The following is an 18618-nucleotide window of genomic DNA, read 5'->3' as shown; positions in this document are numbered from 1 at the left end:
TTTTTCAGCCTTTCCCAATTTAGGCAGGAGGTTGAAGTTTTTGGCCATCACTCTTTTAGGAAAGGTACCATTATGGTATGATTGTTTTGATGTATTTGCTATTCACTTTGATTCAGATACCAAGTGCAAAGCAAGGGTAATCGGAAAACTATACACATATACCCATGTTCTAAATACAATCCATTTGTTTACCTTGGAACATCAATTGGGCCTTTTTGGAAAAGTCAGTCCACAACACTATCTGCTTATGAGCATAAGCCTTTTTCCCTGGTTCCAACAATTGTAGAGCCCTTTTCTCCCATATGTCCTTCTGGAACTCAAACCATAAGATGGCCCAAACCATCTCATGCCTCACCAATGACAATTCTTCTTTCCACCTGTCCCTTCTTGCCCTTGCTTTGAGCCAGTTGATCCTGTAAACTGCCCCACAATTTATCGGTGAGATTTTTTTGAGTAGTATTAACACTTACACTCCTCCATTAAACCCCCCTTCTCAGCATTCAGTTGACCCTGTTCACCATCCATCATCCAAAACCATGCCATTTTGCTGGTTCCCTGCCCAAACCGGTTCTCCTCTGTAACATCCTTACTCACTGCCAGGTCCTGGGGCTGAATAGCCTGATATTTTTGTCCAATCTCTTGATTGGGTTCCAACTGGAGAATGGCCTGCCTTGCCCTCTGATAACTTCTGACCTGCTTGTTTATCCTGAGCCACCACTTTTTGGATGTCCTGCTTGGTTCTTGTACCTTCCCTAGTTGATTGTGCACTGCGGAAGTTCTGTCTGTATAACATTGCCTTGTGTCCAAGGTTGGTTCGGAGCTGGTCTAGACAATCATTAGCTTGCCCAATCCTGAGTTCCATTTCTTCTTTGAGGAGGTCATGAAGGCCAAGCTCCATCAGTTTGGTTGCTCCAATGGATGAGGGCATCCATATACTCATGAGCTCAGCAGGTAGCTCCTCTCCTTCTTCTGTAGCCTCCCAATCCTCATCATCTTCCCAGTACTCTCCATTGTCATCAATTTCTTCACCTTGCCCAAGGAATGCTGGATCATCCTGGGGTATGAAGACATCATCCACCTCCAAACCTTTGAGAAATGCCTGGCTGGTGCCATGGAATTTGTCAATCCTGGCAGAAAGTCTTTTTCTTTTCTCTGAGACTTTGATTTCTTGTCTGGTAGACATGTGGCTCTGTCTAAGCTCAGATCTTAGCTGGTCCCTGCAGGTCTGGTTAGCAACCTATTGCTTCTGGAAACCACAGACCATACTGTGCATCCTCTATGCTAATTCCTTCCACAAGCCAAGCCACAGAACCATGGCTCCCTGGGGACACAGGTGGATTTTTCATGAGCTTTAACTGCACTTCACCCATGGTAGGGGCTACAGGCCATCAGACATGCCCAGGGTTTCTTAGGAACATACTGACCTTTTTCCCCTTTCAACAAATAAATGTCTAGGGAATCACCTCGATTTGCTTCTGCCTCAAGAACATCTGACTCCCATTGGGCAAGTTGGCCAGGGTCTAGAACAGCTGTCAACTGCTCATATGCCTGATTCATTTCTTCTAGGCACTTGTGTGAGGTCTTGTATTTTTTCAACAGTGCAGGAACTGAGATGTACAGGGTAAATTAACTTCTCTTTGAAGAAAAGGTCTCTCACCCATGTTGACAATTTTTTTCCAGTTAGAATCTCTCATATGGTCATCATACACTTCTTGTCTGTGGGCCTGAGTCATAGACCTTGCAGTGGGAGAGATCTTATTGAATGGAGCCCACAATGTCTCCAAAATTTCACCATCCAGATGACCAGCACCCTTGATAAAGTTGAGGCTATATCTTGGAAAGCAAGAGAGTTTGTGGGCAGCAAGATGAAACTTCCCCACAGCAGGAATGATTTCCAGGGAGGGAGGGAGATGGAGAGAGCAGCTGGATTTTACCCGACTCTGGAAGTTAATACTCCACTGGCACCCAACATCATAAATGACAAGGGCCTTTGTGATGCTTTCTGAATGATAATCAAGAGCACTGCAGATGGAGTAATCTGTGTTCATGTACCTAGCACAAAATGAGTTCCAAAGGCTTCCAGTACATCCATCAGGTCCACTCACTTTTCCCCTTTCTGAAAGTCCACCACAGAATGGGGAACAAAGCAACCATGCCTGAGCACAGGCTGTGGCACCAATCCCAGTGGACCTGGAGATTGGACTTGTTAATATTAGCAGCATTGATTGCCCTGTGATTGCTGCAGGTGGATCTCTACCAGTACAGTGGGTCATTTAAACTCCATGACCTTGGGACAACTCACCTCCTTGTTATCCAAAGACTGCTCAAGATGGGCCTGGTAGGGCTTTTCAGCAACCATGTAACCAGTTCCATCTGCTAATGACACATCCAACTCAGGCTTGTTCATTTTCATATGCTGAGCAGTGAAGTTGCCATCCATGACATATTGCCTCATTATGGTATCACTAAGGGGGGAGGGGAGTTAGAAATCAAAACCCTACAGATTATCACTCCATACCTGTCATATTGGGTTTTCCAATCTGGAGGTAAATTAATACCTGGTTGTGGGCAGGCAGGACAAAAGAGTGCAAGTTCTCCTTGTCTAGGATCTTGTTCTTTATCATGACCAAAGCCAAACCATTTCCTATGTTTCAAATCCCTCCACAGTCTGGAAACCCTCATCAGCTCTTGGTACCTGTCCTAATTGGAAATGAATGCATTAATAGAACCCCCTAAGAGCAAATAGTGCATGGCACTCAACTGGTATACAGTCAGGAAATGCATTGTTGGTGAACCTCTTCAGCTTCTGATAGAAACTCATAGCTGAAGTCTTGCATTCCAGGGCATCAATGAGAAAGTGATTAAGAACATCAAAGGTGAAAGCAGTCTTGGGCTTTGTTATACTGGCTGGAAAGAGTCTTTCCCTGAGTAAATCAAGGTGCCAGTTGATTGGATCTGACCCAGGGCAATTGCACCAAGAAATCTCATGAGTGAAAATTCCTTCTGTGTGCACTATGGTCATTTTTGATCTGAAGGATCTCCTGCTACCAGAGGTTAACATGGAGGCTACAGGATATGACTGCCATTGACCTGTAATTGGGAGGCCCTTCCCCAGAAGTATAGCCCAACTCCTCTGAGTCTGGATCCTGATTCTGTCTGTTTTGAGGGCAAGGACGACCCCCATGGCCAATGTGCCAAAGGAACCCAAGTGCCATCAAAGAGGTATCCTGGTAATGAGTAGCATTCCATCTTTGTACCTTGTGGAATGGAAGATTTTGATGCACTTTCACAGCACAAGGACCACACCAGGCATGCACACCAATGCAGGACATGCATCTGATACTTCCTTCTGCCTGACAGCACTGCTCACATATCCCCCCCTTAGCCAGCTGCTCTCCCTCAAGAATGACTTTGAGATATTCTGCTCTCCAAGGCAGCCATTCTCTGATGAAATCATTTTGACTCTAGGGGATAATTTAGCCAATGCAGTATCAGGCAAAACTTCCCACCTTGGTAACCCTCCTAGTATTTGGGGTATCTTCCTCATCATTCCAGTCCAAGGTAGGCATGTCAAAGGAGTCTGGGACAACATTTTGGGAGCCTATTGTCCTGGGGGTCCTTGGAGTTGAAGGTTGACTCTGAGATGGGAGGTAGAGGTGTCTAGCATCCACCTCCTTGTAGGTGTCCTTTCCTCTCCTGGGTTTTAGTGACTTCAAATTTATACAAACCTCCTGCAGAGCTTTTGCCAAGGACTTTGGTTCTACGAATGACACATGATTGAGCACAGGAAGAGTCAAAAGCAAGGTTTTCAGCTGTATTGAAAATTTTTCATCCCCAAAACAACACCACACAAGTCCAGAACAAGGTTATCAAATGTATTTAAAATATTTGTACCCAAAAATTGCCACTAAAATGTGTTTTAAGTGTATCTGACAGCCAACCCAAGAATGTCCTTTTGGGTAGTCCATGCTGGTCTTGTGACCTTGAGTCGGTCATGTACTTTGTCCTTCATATAATGCACCAATGCAATTCTTTCTCCCTTCTCCCACTTTGGCACAGAATGTTGAAGGATTTTTCCTGATAGGAAAATCATGGTGCCTGGGGAATAAGCCAGTTTGGCCCCCAGATCTGGAATAAGGAATTTAGCATTGTGAGAACCCAGGCTCACTAATGAATCCAGAAGGGTTGGGGTGGATGTGACATCTCAGGTGAGAGGGAGTTTCCTGATTGACAATAATATCAATGTTGGTATAGACCTGATGGCCAATCCAGGGATATCTCATTCTCCACCCTGCCAGCCTTGGCCAACATTGCTTGATCACCAGCCCTGGCCATATCTGGCAATGAGACCTTTGCTATATTGCTCCAGAAGTGTTCCACATAAGAAATCTTGAGCAGCCATTCCCTATTGGCTTTCTGTTTGAGGGATGTGCTTTGATAGAGTGTATCAACCAACCTCTTTAAATTTGTCAGCCCCTACCATGGAAATCACAGCACCTGGACAAACCTCATGAGCCTGTTGGAATGTGGCAGGAGACATGGAAATCCTGCCATGTCCATACATGACTTGGTCAACAGGCTGATGCTTATGGCCATATCGTTTGTTAAGCTTGCTTTTGTCTTTTGGCTTGTTCTTGGGCTCAGTCTGAAGATTGTCTTTTATGGAAAGGAGAAGGGAATTGAGAAGTTCCTATGATATAAAAGCTGTAGTGAAGGGTTGTCAGAGAATGAAAACACTCACTATCCATGCATCTGGGACAATACCAGGCAGATACCATACTATCACCCTGCCATGCACATCCAGAACTGTGGCAGGAGCATTGATATACCCAATTTTTGGGTTTTCAAAATGGATGGTCCTGTCCTTGGCATGCACCAATGGTTCAGAAAACCTGTCTGCATCCCAATGCAACACATCTATTAAGGGTCAGACTTGGATCACTTGCAATTGTTGTGGAAATCACCTACAGGGATTGAGGATGGCATGTGTAATGACTGCAGATGCCAGCCTAACTTCCAAAGATGTAATAGCATCTGAAGTTAGACCAGATTCCCCTTGCAATGTTGCCCTGACTTGGGTTAACTCAGCCAAGGATCGAAGTCTATTATCCAACTAAATACATAGCAAGTGTAGCATCACTGCTTATGGCTTACCTTGGCTTCCTGAGCTGGTGATTTGAGAAAATAGAGCTGGAAGAGATCATAGGGACTGTTCCAAAGGCAGCCTTCAGCATTCCAACCACCATTGTATGCAGGGAATCATCCATGATGATGTGGGGGGTGTTGGAAAAGTCAAAGGAAAATTTTTCAACCGTGAGAAAAATAGTTAAAAATCACTCAGTACATAAGTTGGAAGTTATTCTCCACAAGGGACCTTGCTTGACTTGGGGGAAGATCCAGAATCCAGAAACCCAACTTAGTCTACTAGATACACCATGTTTCTTGAAACATCTAGTCATGTAAGCAGGGGCCTGGAATGGTGGAATCAAACTCAGCAGCAGTTGAACTCCAAGTCAATCCAGTCCAGCAATCTCTTGAGCATCATGGGAAACCATGGAACACCAATACTAATCTAGCAATCTAGCAACATCCAACAGCTAGGAACACATCCAGTCAGCATTTGAAGGGAAGATGTTGGGTTGCTAGTAATGCCATTGGCAAGCTCTTGAGCATCAAAGGGAAACCTTGCTTAAGAAGATCAGCCATGGAACACCAGTGCTAATCTAGCACCATCCACCAGCCAGGCAGACTGACATGAAACAATACACCAAGTCATTTGCTAAGGTTAGGGTTAGAAGGAGACTTGCATGAAGAAATACACCAAGTCTTATGCTAGGGTTAGGGTTAGCACATGCTTCATTCAAAAAAAGAAGCATAGATTCCCACACAGCATTCAAATCCAATCAAAGCAGTGACATTTACAAGGTCATACATAAATTCAACTACAGTTACAATTTCAACTACAAAGGTATAATGGTTTCATAAGAAACCAAGGCTTGCCTGCATTCCAGAGGGGGCCCTCCTCCAGAAGTACAGTTGGGCCAATAAAAACCAGTCCTCAATTCAACCAAGTTCCCAAAAAAGTGCACAAAAGCTGATAACAAAGATACTAAAAACACATTAGCATCAACACAACTTTGCAAAGTTCACATACCTGAGGTGCACTATTTATTCACCAGGAGTCAAAGACAAACAGCTCTAGAAAGTTTATGTCAGTACAACATAGATTATACAGAAGTTGAATACTCACTACACCAAAGCCTGACCAACTAGCTACTACCAATATATACCAACACATACCACACAAAAAAACATCATAGGCTGACCCACACAGGTGGGTACAGACCAAATAAAATGTCATAAGCTGACCTACAATGTAGGTACAGACTAGCCCCCAGATCCCATATGAGCTGGCCTACAATGTAGGCACAGACTATTCCCCCAGACCCAACATATTACCCAACAACCAAAAATTGCGCTGGCCAAGCACAATCTAAGGTCAAGGGCAGCCCCTCCCTACATCCTGTAGCTGCAGACTACAGTCAATAGTGAGGCACCAAGGATGCTGCAAAGTAATGGTAATCAAGTAATGTGAAAATTCTGGGATCAGAGGTGCCACTTACCTTATGACAGCCGAGACGATGGGCTGAGATAAAAATGAAGATGACAGTAGCACACAAAACGGGAGAGAGAGAGGGGGAAAGGGAGATGGAGATGGAGGGAGAGGGAGGACGATGGAGGGGAAGTGTCACATCGCAGGGAAACAGCAGTAAGGGAAAAAACATGCCACTGACTGGGGGGGATTTATATACTTGAGTCTTATGTACCATTGTTTGGCCACAGTCCAACTAGTGAGGTCGCCAGTCAATGTCACGTTCTCGGCCTCGGCACGTGTTCAGTTGCCATGAGTGCCGGCAACTTCCTCTGAGTCAGTACTGCATGTCGTACTATACATTGCGAATAGCTGATGTCACGTGACTCCACTGTCACCGGATTCGGCTTCTATATACTAAATACTAAATGTTCGCTTGACATTCTCGTAATTGCATTGTTGAGCCGAGCAAGCACTCCCTCATGCCATTGGCTGAGTGGTAGTGGTGGCTTACCCTTGGGATTTCACAGAAAATGTATTGTAGTAGCACTACCAGATCATTTAATACATGTAGTCACTTATTGAAACCAGAAATCGGCCTAGCAGGCGACTGACCACTCCATATATAGTCCTACGTAATGTTCCAGAGACAGCATCCGAAGTATGGGTAGACACGTGTGATAATCATGACAGCTGTGACATTGTTCATGTCACAATTAAGGTTGTGTCCAAGATTATCATAGGTCTCACTATGTGACCTGTCCAAAATCAAGATCTGTGCATCTGAGTATCCAGATTGACATGGTCTTTTGCTCCTCTCCTCTTGCCACACAGTGTCTCCCTCACCGACTGTCGTTGTGTTATCCCACTCTCTGGCCCTGCTGCATCTCAGCGAAATTTTTGGTACATTGTCGTCCTCTGGATCTCTCGTGCCTCTCCCTCTCTAAACACAAAATAGGTACGTCATGCCGCATCTCCCTTCAAAAAAAAAACAAAAAAGGTATGTTGTCAAACCTCTCATGGCTTCAACACTCACATCACACACCAGGACGCTGCCATTCTTCTCAGTCTATTGCACGTTGTTCAGTGTCCCATACTACTCACAAAGCCCATTCATTCAAAAAGAAGGTAAGTAGCTCACAGCATCCCTCTACAACTCACAAAACACCCCCCCCCTCTTGCCGGGTCTCATCCAAAAAACAGGTATGTCATCCCAGTGCGTGGCATCTCTCTACCACTCACAGAACACCCTCTTGCCTTGTCTCATCCACAAAACAGGTATGTCATCCTACTTCCCGGCGTCCCTCTACCACTCACAAAACACCCCCTTGCCATGCTTATCCAAAAAAAAGGTATGTCATTCCAACTTCGCGGCATCCCTCTACAACTCACAGAACACCCCCTCGCCATGCCTTATCAAAAAAACAAAAGGTAAGTCGTCCCAGGTCGCAGCATCCCTCTACCACTCACAGAACACCCCCTTGCCGTGCTCATCCAAAAAAAAGGTATGTCATCCCAGCTTCGCGGTGTCCCTCTACAACTCACAGAACACCCCCTCACCGTGCCTTATCCAAAAAAAAGGTAAGTTGTCCCAGGTCACAGCGTCCCTCTACCACTCACAGAACACCTCCTTGCCATGCCTCATCCAAAAAAAAGGTATGTCATCCCAGCTCGTGGCATCCCTCTACCACTCACAAAACACCCACAGAACACCCCCTCACCATGCCTTATCAAAAAACAAAAGGTAAGTCATCCCAGGTCGTGGCATCCCTCTACCACTCACAGAACACCCCCTCGCCATGCTCATCCAAAAAAAAAAGGTATGTCGTCCCAGCTTTGCAGCATCCCTCTACAACTCACAGAACACCCCCTCACCGTGCCTCATCCAAAAAAAAGGTATGTCATCCCAGCTCGTGCAGCATCCCTCTACAACTCACAAAACACCCACAGAACACCCCCTCACTGTGCTCATCCAAAAAAAAAGGTGTGTTGTCCCAGCTTCGCGGCATCCCTCTACAACTCACAGAACACCCCCTTGCCATGCTCATCCAAAAAAAAAGGTATGTCGTCCCAGCTTTGCAGCGTCCCTCTACCACTCACAGAGCACCCCCTCACCGTGCTCATCCAAAAAAAAAAGGTATGTCGTCCCAGCTTTGCAGCATCCCTCTACAACTCACAGAACACCCCCTCACCGTGCCTCATCCAAAAAAAAGGTATGTCGTCCCAGCTCGCACAGTGTCCCTCTACAACTCACAAAACACCCACAGAACACCCCCTCGCTGTGCTCATCCAAAAAAAAAGGTGTGTTGTCCCAGCTTTGTGGCGTCCCTCTACAACTCACAGAACACCCCCTTGCTGTGCCTTATCAAAAAAAAAAGGTATGTCATCCCAGGTCGTGGCATCCCTCTACCACTCACAGAACACCCCCTTGCTGTGTCTCATCCCACAAAAGGTATGTTGTCCCAGTTCCTGGTGTCCCTGTACCACTCACAAAACACACTAGTAGACTATCAATTCATATCTCCCTCCTGCCACACTGCATCTCCCTTGCTGTGTCTCATCCAATAAGGTATGTTGTTGGACTTCTACTTCATGGTGTCCAGATGATACTTACATATCACCCTCTTTGGTCTGCTTATCCAGTGCCCAGTGTTGTGTAGTTGCATACATTGGCTTCTCTTTTCCATAAATATGTAGATATCTATCCCTGCTGCATGATATATGTACTAAACTAAATGCATTTATTGTTATCTTACTGCTTGTCCCCTACACCTTCTGTGTCTTGTAAAGATAATAAGGTATGCTACTGTTCCCTTCTGTGTCATATGTTGCTGCCACTCACTAATGTTGGCATAATAGACTCAGATGGTGAAGACCAAGCAGACAGCTAAGAAGACCACTGGGGGTAGAGCTCCCAGGGTATCTCTTGCTGGTCTGAAAGCTAGGGAAAAACATGCTGCCAAGTCAAGCAAGGCCCATGCTAGGAAGGCCCCTGTTTCCAAGAAGAGAAGGATGAGGAACTTGGCAAGTCTCTTTTTATATTTCATCCATCTTTCTAACATTCTATGCAGTTCTGTGTGATGTGCAGGGATGGAGGGACATTGTGGCCTTGTGATCAGGCAGGTTGCAGAAGGGTAGTGTGTAACAAGTGTGTTGTAGTACCTGAGGATTGCCTTGCAGAGGTCACCCAGCTTCCTGTGACCTTCAGGTGTGTTAACCTCCCTTTTATGAATTAATTCCATTGACTCAAACTCTGGATGAACTTCAGGTGTGTTTCCTGTCATTGGAAAATGACAAGATTTGAAAGTCCTCAGCCCTATTTTGTAAGTGCATATTGCCACCCCAATCACTTCTAACTCCAAGTACAGGGCTTCTACTTGTCAGGCAAGCCAGTCCTGAAACACCCTCTTGTGGTCATTGGGGGGTTTGAGCATGCCACCACCTCTGAAGTGGCTGGTAACTCTACTGCCATTATCCACCTCCACCTTGAGTCTCTAGAGCTTGGCCATGCCCCTGTGCATATCCTTCACACCATGTTGCAGGGATATTCCACACAAGACACCTACCACTTCTCACAACTGCCCTTCAACTTTGCCACTGAGGAGTCCAGAGCTGCCTATGACACTGCAGCATCAAAGCTAGCTTCAAGTCTGACTACCTTTGCTGAGGTAGTCATTTTCCTTACTACCCATACTGATGAAGACAGGGGGGATCTGTTCTCTGGAATGGAGAATAAGGTTCCAATAGCCACAGAGGTCTTTGAGGTAAGTCACCATTGTTTGACTGTCACTCCCATCTGACCAGTTGCAGTTTCTGCAAGGCCTTCTGTTACCCCTCTCCAACATTGTCAAGGGTGGAGACCTCATCTTCTTTGTATGTGGTTCTACTGTAAGGAAGGAGCAGAGCCTCCAAGGACTGAAGGCAGCTGTGCAACAGTAGGTTTTCTTTCAATGTTGGTGGTTATGGCTGACACCATATCAGTTTCAAGCCAAGGTCCATGTTGCTTTTTGATGCTGAGAGACTTCAACTAGTCACCACCATTCCCTTCCTCATGAGTGTCCTTGACTCCACCCTTGTTCAAGGCTTCCATGTCCAAAGTGCAGTCAGGTATGCCCTGAATGACTGTGGTATGTTGGGTAGGCACTCCAACATCATCCTGATGTTGTGGCAGGAGAAGGTAGTGGTGGAGAAATTTGTCTGGACTGACAAGTTCATCAGGCCTTGGGGACAACAATTGCCTGCCCAGTGCCCTCAGTGTTATAGCATTCAGAAGTGGGAAGCTGGTTGTTCAGGGCAGACTTATTCCTATGAGTGCAAGAATCCTGGCTGTGGGAAGGACACACAAGGCACATCTCAGCCTCCCCAAACCTATACTATCTGCATGTCCAAAGGGGCTACCAAACTGACACAGGGAAAGGGGCAAACATCATCCTGGCTGTTGGAATCTTTGTAAAATACCCTACCTTGATACATATGATATGCATGTACTACAATCAAAAATAGCTGCTTTGTGTTTTCAAATTTCATATGACATTGAATGTTCAGAAAAAAAAGTAATTTCCTGCAGGACAATTCCTCCTTAAGTACTGATACACAACTGAGTAAATTTGCCCAATGTTAATTCCAATACAATGGCCAGATTGGTAGAGTTAACTTCAATACCACAGGATAAGGATAGGATATAGGATTTTTCCACAACCATGTGGGTTCAGCCAGCTAACTACCAAGGAAGTAGTGTACTGAGTAATAAGATTGGCCAGCCCCACTAACCCACTAGCAAGATATTGGTCTTTCTTGCAAAGTGTCTGCCCAACCACAACTCCAGGTCATGGTTCATTCCCCCCAGCCACATCAGCTGACCCCACTGCCAGGACATCATCCCTTCCCCCAGCCATGTCAGCTGGCCCCACTTCCAGGTCACTAATCTATCCCATAGCTGGTTTGGCCAACCCCACTTCCAGGTCACTAACCTATCCCATAGCTGTGTCAGCTGACACCACTTCCAGGTCACTAATTCATCCCATAGCTGTGTTGGCCAACCCCACTTCCAGGACACTAACCTATCCCATAGCTGCATCAGCCGACCCCACTTCTAGGACACTAATCTATCTCATAGCTGTGTTGGCTGGCCTCACCTCTAGGACACTAATCTATCTCATAGCTGTGTCAGCCAACCCCACTTCTAGGGCACTAATTCATCCCATAGCTGTGTCGGCTGACCCCACTTCCAGGACACTAACCTATCCCATAGCTGCATCGGCTGACCCCACTTCTAGGACACTAATCTATCTCATAGCTGTGTCGGCCGACCCCACTTCTAGGGCACTAATTCATCCCATAGCTGTGTCGGCTGAACCCCACTTCCAGGACACTAACCTATCCCATAGCTGCATCAGCTGACCCCACTTCTAGGGCACTAATCTATCTCATAGCTGTGTCGGCTGACCCCACTTCTAGGACACTAATTCATCCCATAGCTGTGTCGGCCGACCCCACTTCCAGGACACTAATTCATCCCATAGCTGCATCAGCCAACCTCACTTCCAGGTCATCAATCCATCCTATAGTCATGTCAGCCAACCCCACTTCCAGGGAAGTTGATCCATCATCCTGTGACATAGGCCGACCCCACCTTCACAGTCTGGCCTACCCAACCCTAGGGATCACCGGCTGATGTTGGTTAGTCCCAGTTTCAGGATGAAATGTACATGTCAGATGACCCACTTTTAGGACTACAAGTGACTGAATCATGTGAGAAGGCAGATGAAGTGGCCAAGGTTGCACTGCAGGGATCTGCACAAGGGAGCAAGGGTAAATCTAAGGAGAAAGCAGAGTTAATAGCCAAGGTTGCAACAGTCACAGAAGAGGATAATGGACCTCTTTGCCTGTTCATAGCATGCACACACCCTGAGACCAGTGCATCAGAGTGGGTAGTCAACTCTGGTGCCTCAGCACACATGTGCTGTCAATGCTTGTGGTTTGCAACACTCAACAAAATGTCACCCTCACAGCTGGTGATCATTGGTGATGGTAGAACCATACAAGCTATCAGGAAAGGGAGAATCAAAGTCTCCATGCACCTTGAGGATGGCTGCATGAGCAAGACTATCCTCTGAGATGTCTATTATGTTCCAGACATAGACACAAACCTTGTGTCAGTGCCTGCACTAGCCTCAAAGGGACTTCTAGTCACCTTTGGAGAGTGAGAGTGTAGGGTGCATGCCAACAACAAGGTTGTAGCTCTGGCTACTAAACAAAAGTCCCTCTACATACTCAAAGCAAGCATCATATCCAGGAGTCATTCTGCATACATTATCAGTACTCCTGATGCACTAAATCCAGATGAACCCTTCATGGCTCTCACCTCACATATGACAACATCTAAGGCTACATTAACCACCTGGCATCATCAACTTGGACACACAAATATCAGAAATGTCCTAAGACTATCTGAAAAAGGCATGGTGTCCAGGATGGAGCTGACAGGACCGAAGGAGCATAACATGACTTCATGCAAGGCCTGCCATGATGGCAAACAGCATCAGGAACCTATACTGTTGAAGTCAGGTGTAGAAAATCCAAGTGTACTCTACAGGAGCTACACAGATGTGTGTGGACCTATGGAGACTGCAGGATGCTCTGGTCATCAGTACTTCATAGCATTTATTGATGGACACTCACACCACCTGGTAGTTAAGTTAATCAAGACAAAGGATGAAGTCTTTGGACTCACCATGGAATACTTTGCAAGAGCTGAAGCAGAGACTGGACAATGCCCTAACTACTTTCAAAGCAATGGTGGTGGGGAATATAGTTTGAAGGAATTTGAAACCTATCTGAAGTCAAAAGAAATTCATCATGAAAAGATGAATGCCTACACACCACAGGAAAATGGCATAGCTGAACAGATGAACTGAATGCCTGTTGAGTCCATGCACACTATGCTCAGTGATGCCAGACTACCCAACAAGTATTGGGGGGATGCCATACTGCACACAGCACACATAATAAATAGACTACTGACTAAAGTGCTCAAGCAAGGCAATACCCCCTATGAGGTGTACACAGGGAACAAACTGTCAGTTGCTCATCTTTGAATTTTTGGATGCATGGCTCATGTCCATGTTCTGGAGGAAAAGCATCAAAAGCTGGATGTTAAGTCCCTTGAGTGCATGCTCTTGGGATACTCAGAGAATAAAAAGGCATGCCTGTGCATACATCATCCTACTGGGTGAATTGTCAAAACATGCAATGCCATCTTCAATGAAGGGGATGGCACAGACATGTCTCAAGTCCAGATAGATGTGGTAACTAAGGAAACGAGGCATACAGCACCTGCAACTCATGCACAAGGGATTCAAAGGGAGGCTGAACTACCAGAGAGCAAACCAAGCTCAGATGACTCTGAAAGTGAGTCAGATGGTGGAAATGGTGAAGGACACACCTGGGGTAGTCAAAATGATGAGACAGTGGCTGACAATGGCATGCTGATCCCTGTCAATTGCAGCTGCTCAAGCTCTGAGGCTAAAACTCATATTAAAACAGAGAAAAATGTTAGTGGGCCAAACCATGAGCATAATGAAGCAGAATGCCCCTCTGAGCATCGACACCAAGCACCATCTGTGGCCATACATTGCCCTGGCTCGATGCCTGGGCCTCCTGGTCCTTATCTGATCCCAATTCCCCCCTTGGCACTTCACAGGTCATCCTGAACTAAAAAGGTGCCTATTTGAGGTGATGATCAGTGCTATTTCATTAATGCATATCAAAAACATACCCTACCATCTGTGGAGGATGCTGAGATAGAGGGTGAGGGCACAGAGACAAAGAGGAGCACACATGTGAGGATGTGGCAATGGTGAGGCAGAGTGGTGATGACCCAGAAAGGGAAAATGTTACCACATACCAAACAAGCACAACATGTGACAATGAACCTACAACATTTGCAGATGCGATGCGATGCACTAATGCTGACTGCTGGTATGCAGCAATGGCCAATGAATTGGCAATGTTTTGCACTATTGGATTATACAAGGAGGTGCTGTGCCCACCTGACAGAAAAGTTATAGATTCAAAATGGGTCTACAAAATAAAGTGAGGCCCTACAGGTGACATCAATAAGTACAAGGCATGACTTGTTGCAAAGGGATTCATGCAGGTCCATGGCATCAACTATACAGAGATGTTCATACCTGTAGCTAAGTTTGCCACTATCAGAGCTCTACTTGCTCTTGCTGCTAAGCACAACTGGGAGATTCACCAGATGGATGTGAAATCTGCTTTCTTGAATGGAAAACTCAAGGAGGAGATTTATCTTTGTCCTCCCCCTGGCTTCTGAGGCTCAAGCAATGTCATATGGCACCTTCATCGTGCTCTCTACAGACTAAGACAGGCTCTGAAAGCTTGGTACAGTTGACTACAAGAAGTTTTTGAATCTCTCAGGTTCATGTGCAGTGACACTGACCATAGCCTTTTCTACAAAGTCAAAAATAGGATCCTAATTATAGTTGCTGTTTACATTGATGACAAACTGATCCTCTTGAAGAGCCATGAGGCTATTGACTGCCTCAAAGTCCAGCTATCAGCTGAGTATGAAGTCTCTGACTTAGGCAAGGCCCAGTGGACCCTCAACATGGAGATTATATGAGATTGCAACAAGGGAACCATAGAGCTATCTCAGTGCCATTATGTAGAACTCATCCTTGACTGTATGGGTATGCAGGATGGCCATGCAGTGTCTACACCTATCAAGTAGAATTTAAAACTAGAGAAACTTGATGCCCCCCTTCATGACCTACATGCATATCAAAGTGCTCTTGGAGTGTTAATGTATGCTATGCTGGCTACCTGGCCAGACCTCATGTTCACTGTGGGTGTGCTTAGCAGACATGTGGCTACCCCTGGTGACCAACACTGGACTGCACTCAAACATGTTTACAGATACCTATGAAAAACCATTGATGTGCATTTACAGTACATGAGACTCTGCAAGTTCTCTCATAGGCTATGCTGATGCTGACTGGGCTGCAGATGTAAATGACTGTCTTTCTGTAATGGGCTATGTCTTTACTCTGTCTGGTGGAGCTATTAGCTGGTTGTCAAAGAAACAGACCTCCATTGCTCTGTCTAGCATGGAAGCTGAATACATGGCAGTCTTGGCAGCTGCAAAAGAAATACTCTGGCTACAGACCCTACTACATGAACTAGATATGGACATGAGTGCACAGCCTACCCCCCTTCTAGTCAACAATCAGTCTGCAATAGCTCTGATGAGTAATGCGATGTTCCATGACTGCACAAAACACATAGCCATTCATCATCATTTTATCTGCAAGAAGGTCGAGGGTGGAGAAGTGGATGTCAAGTATGTATCTATGAATGAACAGGTTGCCAACATTCTCACCAAGGGACTGTCATGCAAGAAGCATGACCTCTTTTCTCTTGGTATGGGAATTATTTCCCAAGACTTACTACACTGAGGGGGTGTGTTGGAACATATGTCCCCTGTGTTTGTTTATTTACAGTGTATGAGCTTACATAATAATTCTTTGCACTTAGGCAGTTAGTTTTTCCTTGTGCACCTCAGCCTTCTTACCACAGAAGTCTGAGCCTTTCTTTCAGCCTCCTCTCAAGAGAGCATACCTTACTTACCTCCACTGATGGATGATTGTTCCACACCAGTGTATCCCAGCAATCTGCAAACTTGCCAACAATCCTGCCCTTGTGTTCCTTGCACCAATCAATTGCACATAAGTTCCTAAAAACAATGCATTACAAGAATATCAGATTTGTCCCACATTGAGTCAGCCCAGTGAGCTCACTTACTGGGGTGTTGTGGAAGTCTGACTTGCATGCATTGTTGAGTTTCTGTCCATCACGCTGTGCTTCTTCTTCACACCTGTGTCACTCACTGCCATGGCCATCGAAACTGATGAAGGCCTCAAGTGTGAGACTGGAGTGGTGGGTGCTGGCATTGGGTTAGGGTGTGAGACTGGAGTGGCAGGTGCCAGCATTGGGTCAGGGGAAATCACATTGATTTCTGTCAAGCTTGCTGAGTTAAGTCCTCCAAGAAGTTGGCAGAGGACTGACACTTGTGAGCCTACTGGTTGAGTCACTAGTTCTGGCTCTTGTTCAAATGCTAAAGTGGGATTTATTTGAGGGGGAGGGATCATGGGCACAATCTGATACAAAACATTAGACAGTAGACCAGGCCCATTGCAAATTTACATACCTTGATGTGTTTGTATGCATCATCAATGAGGTTGTCATCTTGGACAATGTTGGCAGGACTGTTCTGGTCTGCCACAGTAAGATAAATGTGCAAAGAACTGCTGCTGGAGCCTGAGAGTGGGGTTTCCAGTTGTACTTCCTTTTTCTTCTTTGTGAACTGTGGAGTCAGAGGTAAAGAAATTGATTGTGGTCGCTTTTGTGGAATCATTTCATTTGGCAACATTGGAGTACTGCTCTCTTCCTTGATATCCAGAGCAATGCCTTTGGAATCACAGGAGTGGCCAGTCTAACCAGGATAGTACATGGACATGAACATGTCCACCTTCCAATTATCCATGCAGTAATGGAAGGCACTGAACTTAGTCCACATAGAACATGCAAAGAACTCAAGTGCTGGTGAGGATACCTTGGCCCATGTTGGAGGGGCATACCCAAATTTCTGTAAGCAGTGGAGCAGTGGACATGCATAGTCACAGAAACATTGTTGTTCATCATTGCTCATAATGACACTGTTGACATCTTCAAGGAAACCAAGAGTGCCTGAATCATCATTTCACACAGTTTTCAAGTATCCACAGCCATTGTGGTGATCATGGAGAAATTCACTTTCCAGAAGTACTTGACATTTGGGAGTTCATTGGCACTATAGTGAGGCACTGTGTTGTCCTGGTGAACTTGATGCAGTAGTATTAAGAATGGATCATTGATGTTCATCCCACCAGAAACATTGCTGAGTGAATTTATGGACTTGAGTAGTTGCTGGCATATCTCCCTGTCAGATCCAAAGAGTGTTAGCATACAATGTCACATATACACAAGTTGCTTACTTAGTTGTCACTAGTTCATGCTGGAGAGAATGTTCCTGGCTCTCTGATTCTACAGAATCCTTCTCTGGCTGAAGCTCAAGATGGGATGATGAAGATAGCAGTGTTGAGGGAGGCCCACACAAGCTAGCTAGGGACCTGGGCATGTGTGACAAACTGCTGGTACTGTGAGATGGCACTTCCTAAAAAAAACAGTGTCAGTCATATTCCTAATGTTAGTATGGGATGGTACACTTGTGAAGAAAGTCCAGTCATTTGATAAGTCCTGCCCAAACTCACATTGCACTTGACTAGTACTTGCTCTGATAAGCAAGTTGCTTTGGTCCCCAGAATTGCCATGTTTGCTGTGAATGGAATCTGCTGAAGCATGCCTTCCAAGTACCCTACCAGTTGTTGCAGGTGTAGTGCTGGGCAGAGTTGGGAGCATGGAGCCTAGTGCAATAGGAAATGGTGTATGAGGCTGGTAACCTACATGAAGACAGGTGCTTAGTCATCTTATTCATATCACACCAGATAGCCTATATGTGCTCTCTCCTCCATACCAACACCATGTCAGTGGCCAACCATGAAACTCATTGAAAATGTAATCATTCTTGAGGTGGACAACATACTCCAAAACTGGCCTGCATATATCATCAACTTCACCCCCAAAAAGGCAGGTCCTATGGTATGTGATATTTCTTCTCTATTGCATGCTTCACTGATTAGTTGTGCTTTTAGAAACTCATCCTTCACTTGAAAACACCCCATAAATGTACTGTTATTGATTCCAATGATTCTGATGATCCCAAGACAACCAGAATTCACTGTATGTATGCATGCATACAGCCCATACTAATATTCTCAGTTGCAACCATTGTCCAGGTGCAATGATTACAAACAATGATGCCAAACTCACAGTAACATTGGCTCTGCAGTCTGAGGCTGGCACACCCCCAGTGAAAGCAGTGGATGCTGTCCCAGTTGAATTGT

General features: G+C 45.5%; 6 protein-coding genes across 6 annotated transcripts; 1 reads left to right on the top strand and 5 right to left on the bottom strand.

The window, feature by feature from the left end:
* Window positions 1–1592: 1592 nt before the first annotated feature.
* On the bottom strand, window positions 1593–3022 carry F5J12DRAFT_907004 (uncharacterized protein; the record flags this gene model as incomplete). Its single annotated transcript, XM_051748858.1, has 7 exons — window positions 1593–1711; window positions 1793–1988; window positions 2191–2253; window positions 2303–2465; window positions 2519–2700; window positions 2762–2924; window positions 2961–3022. 7 exons carry the CDS (start codon window positions 3020–3022, stop codon window positions 1593–1595), a joined length of 948 nt encoding a protein of 315 aa, XP_051596775.1.
* A 142-nt stretch (window positions 3023–3164) lies between these two features.
* F5J12DRAFT_681998 (uncharacterized protein) lies at window positions 3165–3338 on the bottom strand (the record flags this gene model as incomplete). The annotated part of the gene is made up of 1 exon (XM_051740263.1): window positions 3165–3338. A coding segment is annotated over one exon (174 nt), but the record flags the coding sequence as incomplete, so codon positions are not given.
* Window positions 3339–3946: 608 nt separating this feature from the next.
* On the bottom strand, window positions 3947–4177 carry F5J12DRAFT_688540 (uncharacterized protein; the record flags this gene model as incomplete). The annotated part of the gene is made up of 1 exon (XM_051740350.1): window positions 3947–4177. A coding segment is annotated over one exon (231 nt), but the record flags the coding sequence as incomplete, so codon positions are not given.
* Window positions 4178–4239: 62 nt separating this feature from the next.
* On the bottom strand, window positions 4240–5267 carry F5J12DRAFT_896001 (uncharacterized protein; the record flags this gene model as incomplete). Its single annotated transcript, XM_051747902.1, has 5 exons — window positions 4240–4458; window positions 4508–4690; window positions 4742–4917; window positions 4969–5102; window positions 5155–5267. The coding sequence occupies 5 exons, from the start codon at window positions 5265–5267 to the stop codon at window positions 4240–4242; spliced, it is 825 nt and encodes a 274-aa protein (XP_051596772.1).
* Window positions 5268–7557: 2290 nt separating this feature from the next.
* F5J12DRAFT_785281 (uncharacterized protein) lies at window positions 7558–11045 on the top strand (the record flags this gene model as incomplete). The annotated part of the gene is made up of 23 exons (XM_051743207.1): window positions 7558–7592; window positions 7661–7720; window positions 7871–7944; window positions 7987–8023; window positions 8045–8097; window positions 8140–8173; window positions 8249–8336; window positions 8378–8412; window positions 8455–8488; window positions 8543–8576; window positions 8619–8652; window positions 8675–8729; window positions 8772–8805; window positions 8860–8893; window positions 8971–9044; window positions 9383–9390; window positions 9452–9620; window positions 9773–9800; window positions 9861–9915; window positions 9961–10356; window positions 10397–10527; window positions 10574–10699; window positions 10733–11045. 23 exons carry the CDS (start codon window positions 7558–7560, stop codon window positions 11043–11045), a joined length of 1941 nt encoding a protein of 646 aa, XP_051596771.1.
* A 5194-nt stretch (window positions 11046–16239) lies between these two features.
* Window positions 16240–17985, bottom strand: F5J12DRAFT_785280 (uncharacterized protein; the record flags this gene model as incomplete). The annotated part of the gene is made up of 8 exons (XM_051743206.1): window positions 16240–16349; window positions 16414–16459; window positions 16504–16773; window positions 16824–17083; window positions 17114–17261; window positions 17429–17594; window positions 17650–17828; window positions 17926–17985. The coding sequence occupies 8 exons, from the start codon at window positions 17983–17985 to the stop codon at window positions 16240–16242; spliced, it is 1239 nt and encodes a 412-aa protein (XP_051596770.1).
* Window positions 17986–18618: the final 633 nt, after the last annotated feature.

Source organism: Pisolithus orientalis (genome assembly GCF_024613125.1).
Source record: "Pisolithus orientalis strain OTSU chromosome Unknown F5J12scaffold_35, whole genome shotgun sequence".
Classification (NCBI taxonomy): Eukaryota; Fungi; Basidiomycota; class Agaricomycetes; order Boletales; family Pisolithaceae; genus Pisolithus; species Pisolithus orientalis.
Note: the sequence above shows the minus strand (reverse complement) of the source record. Positions and strands in the feature narration are given on the sequence as shown.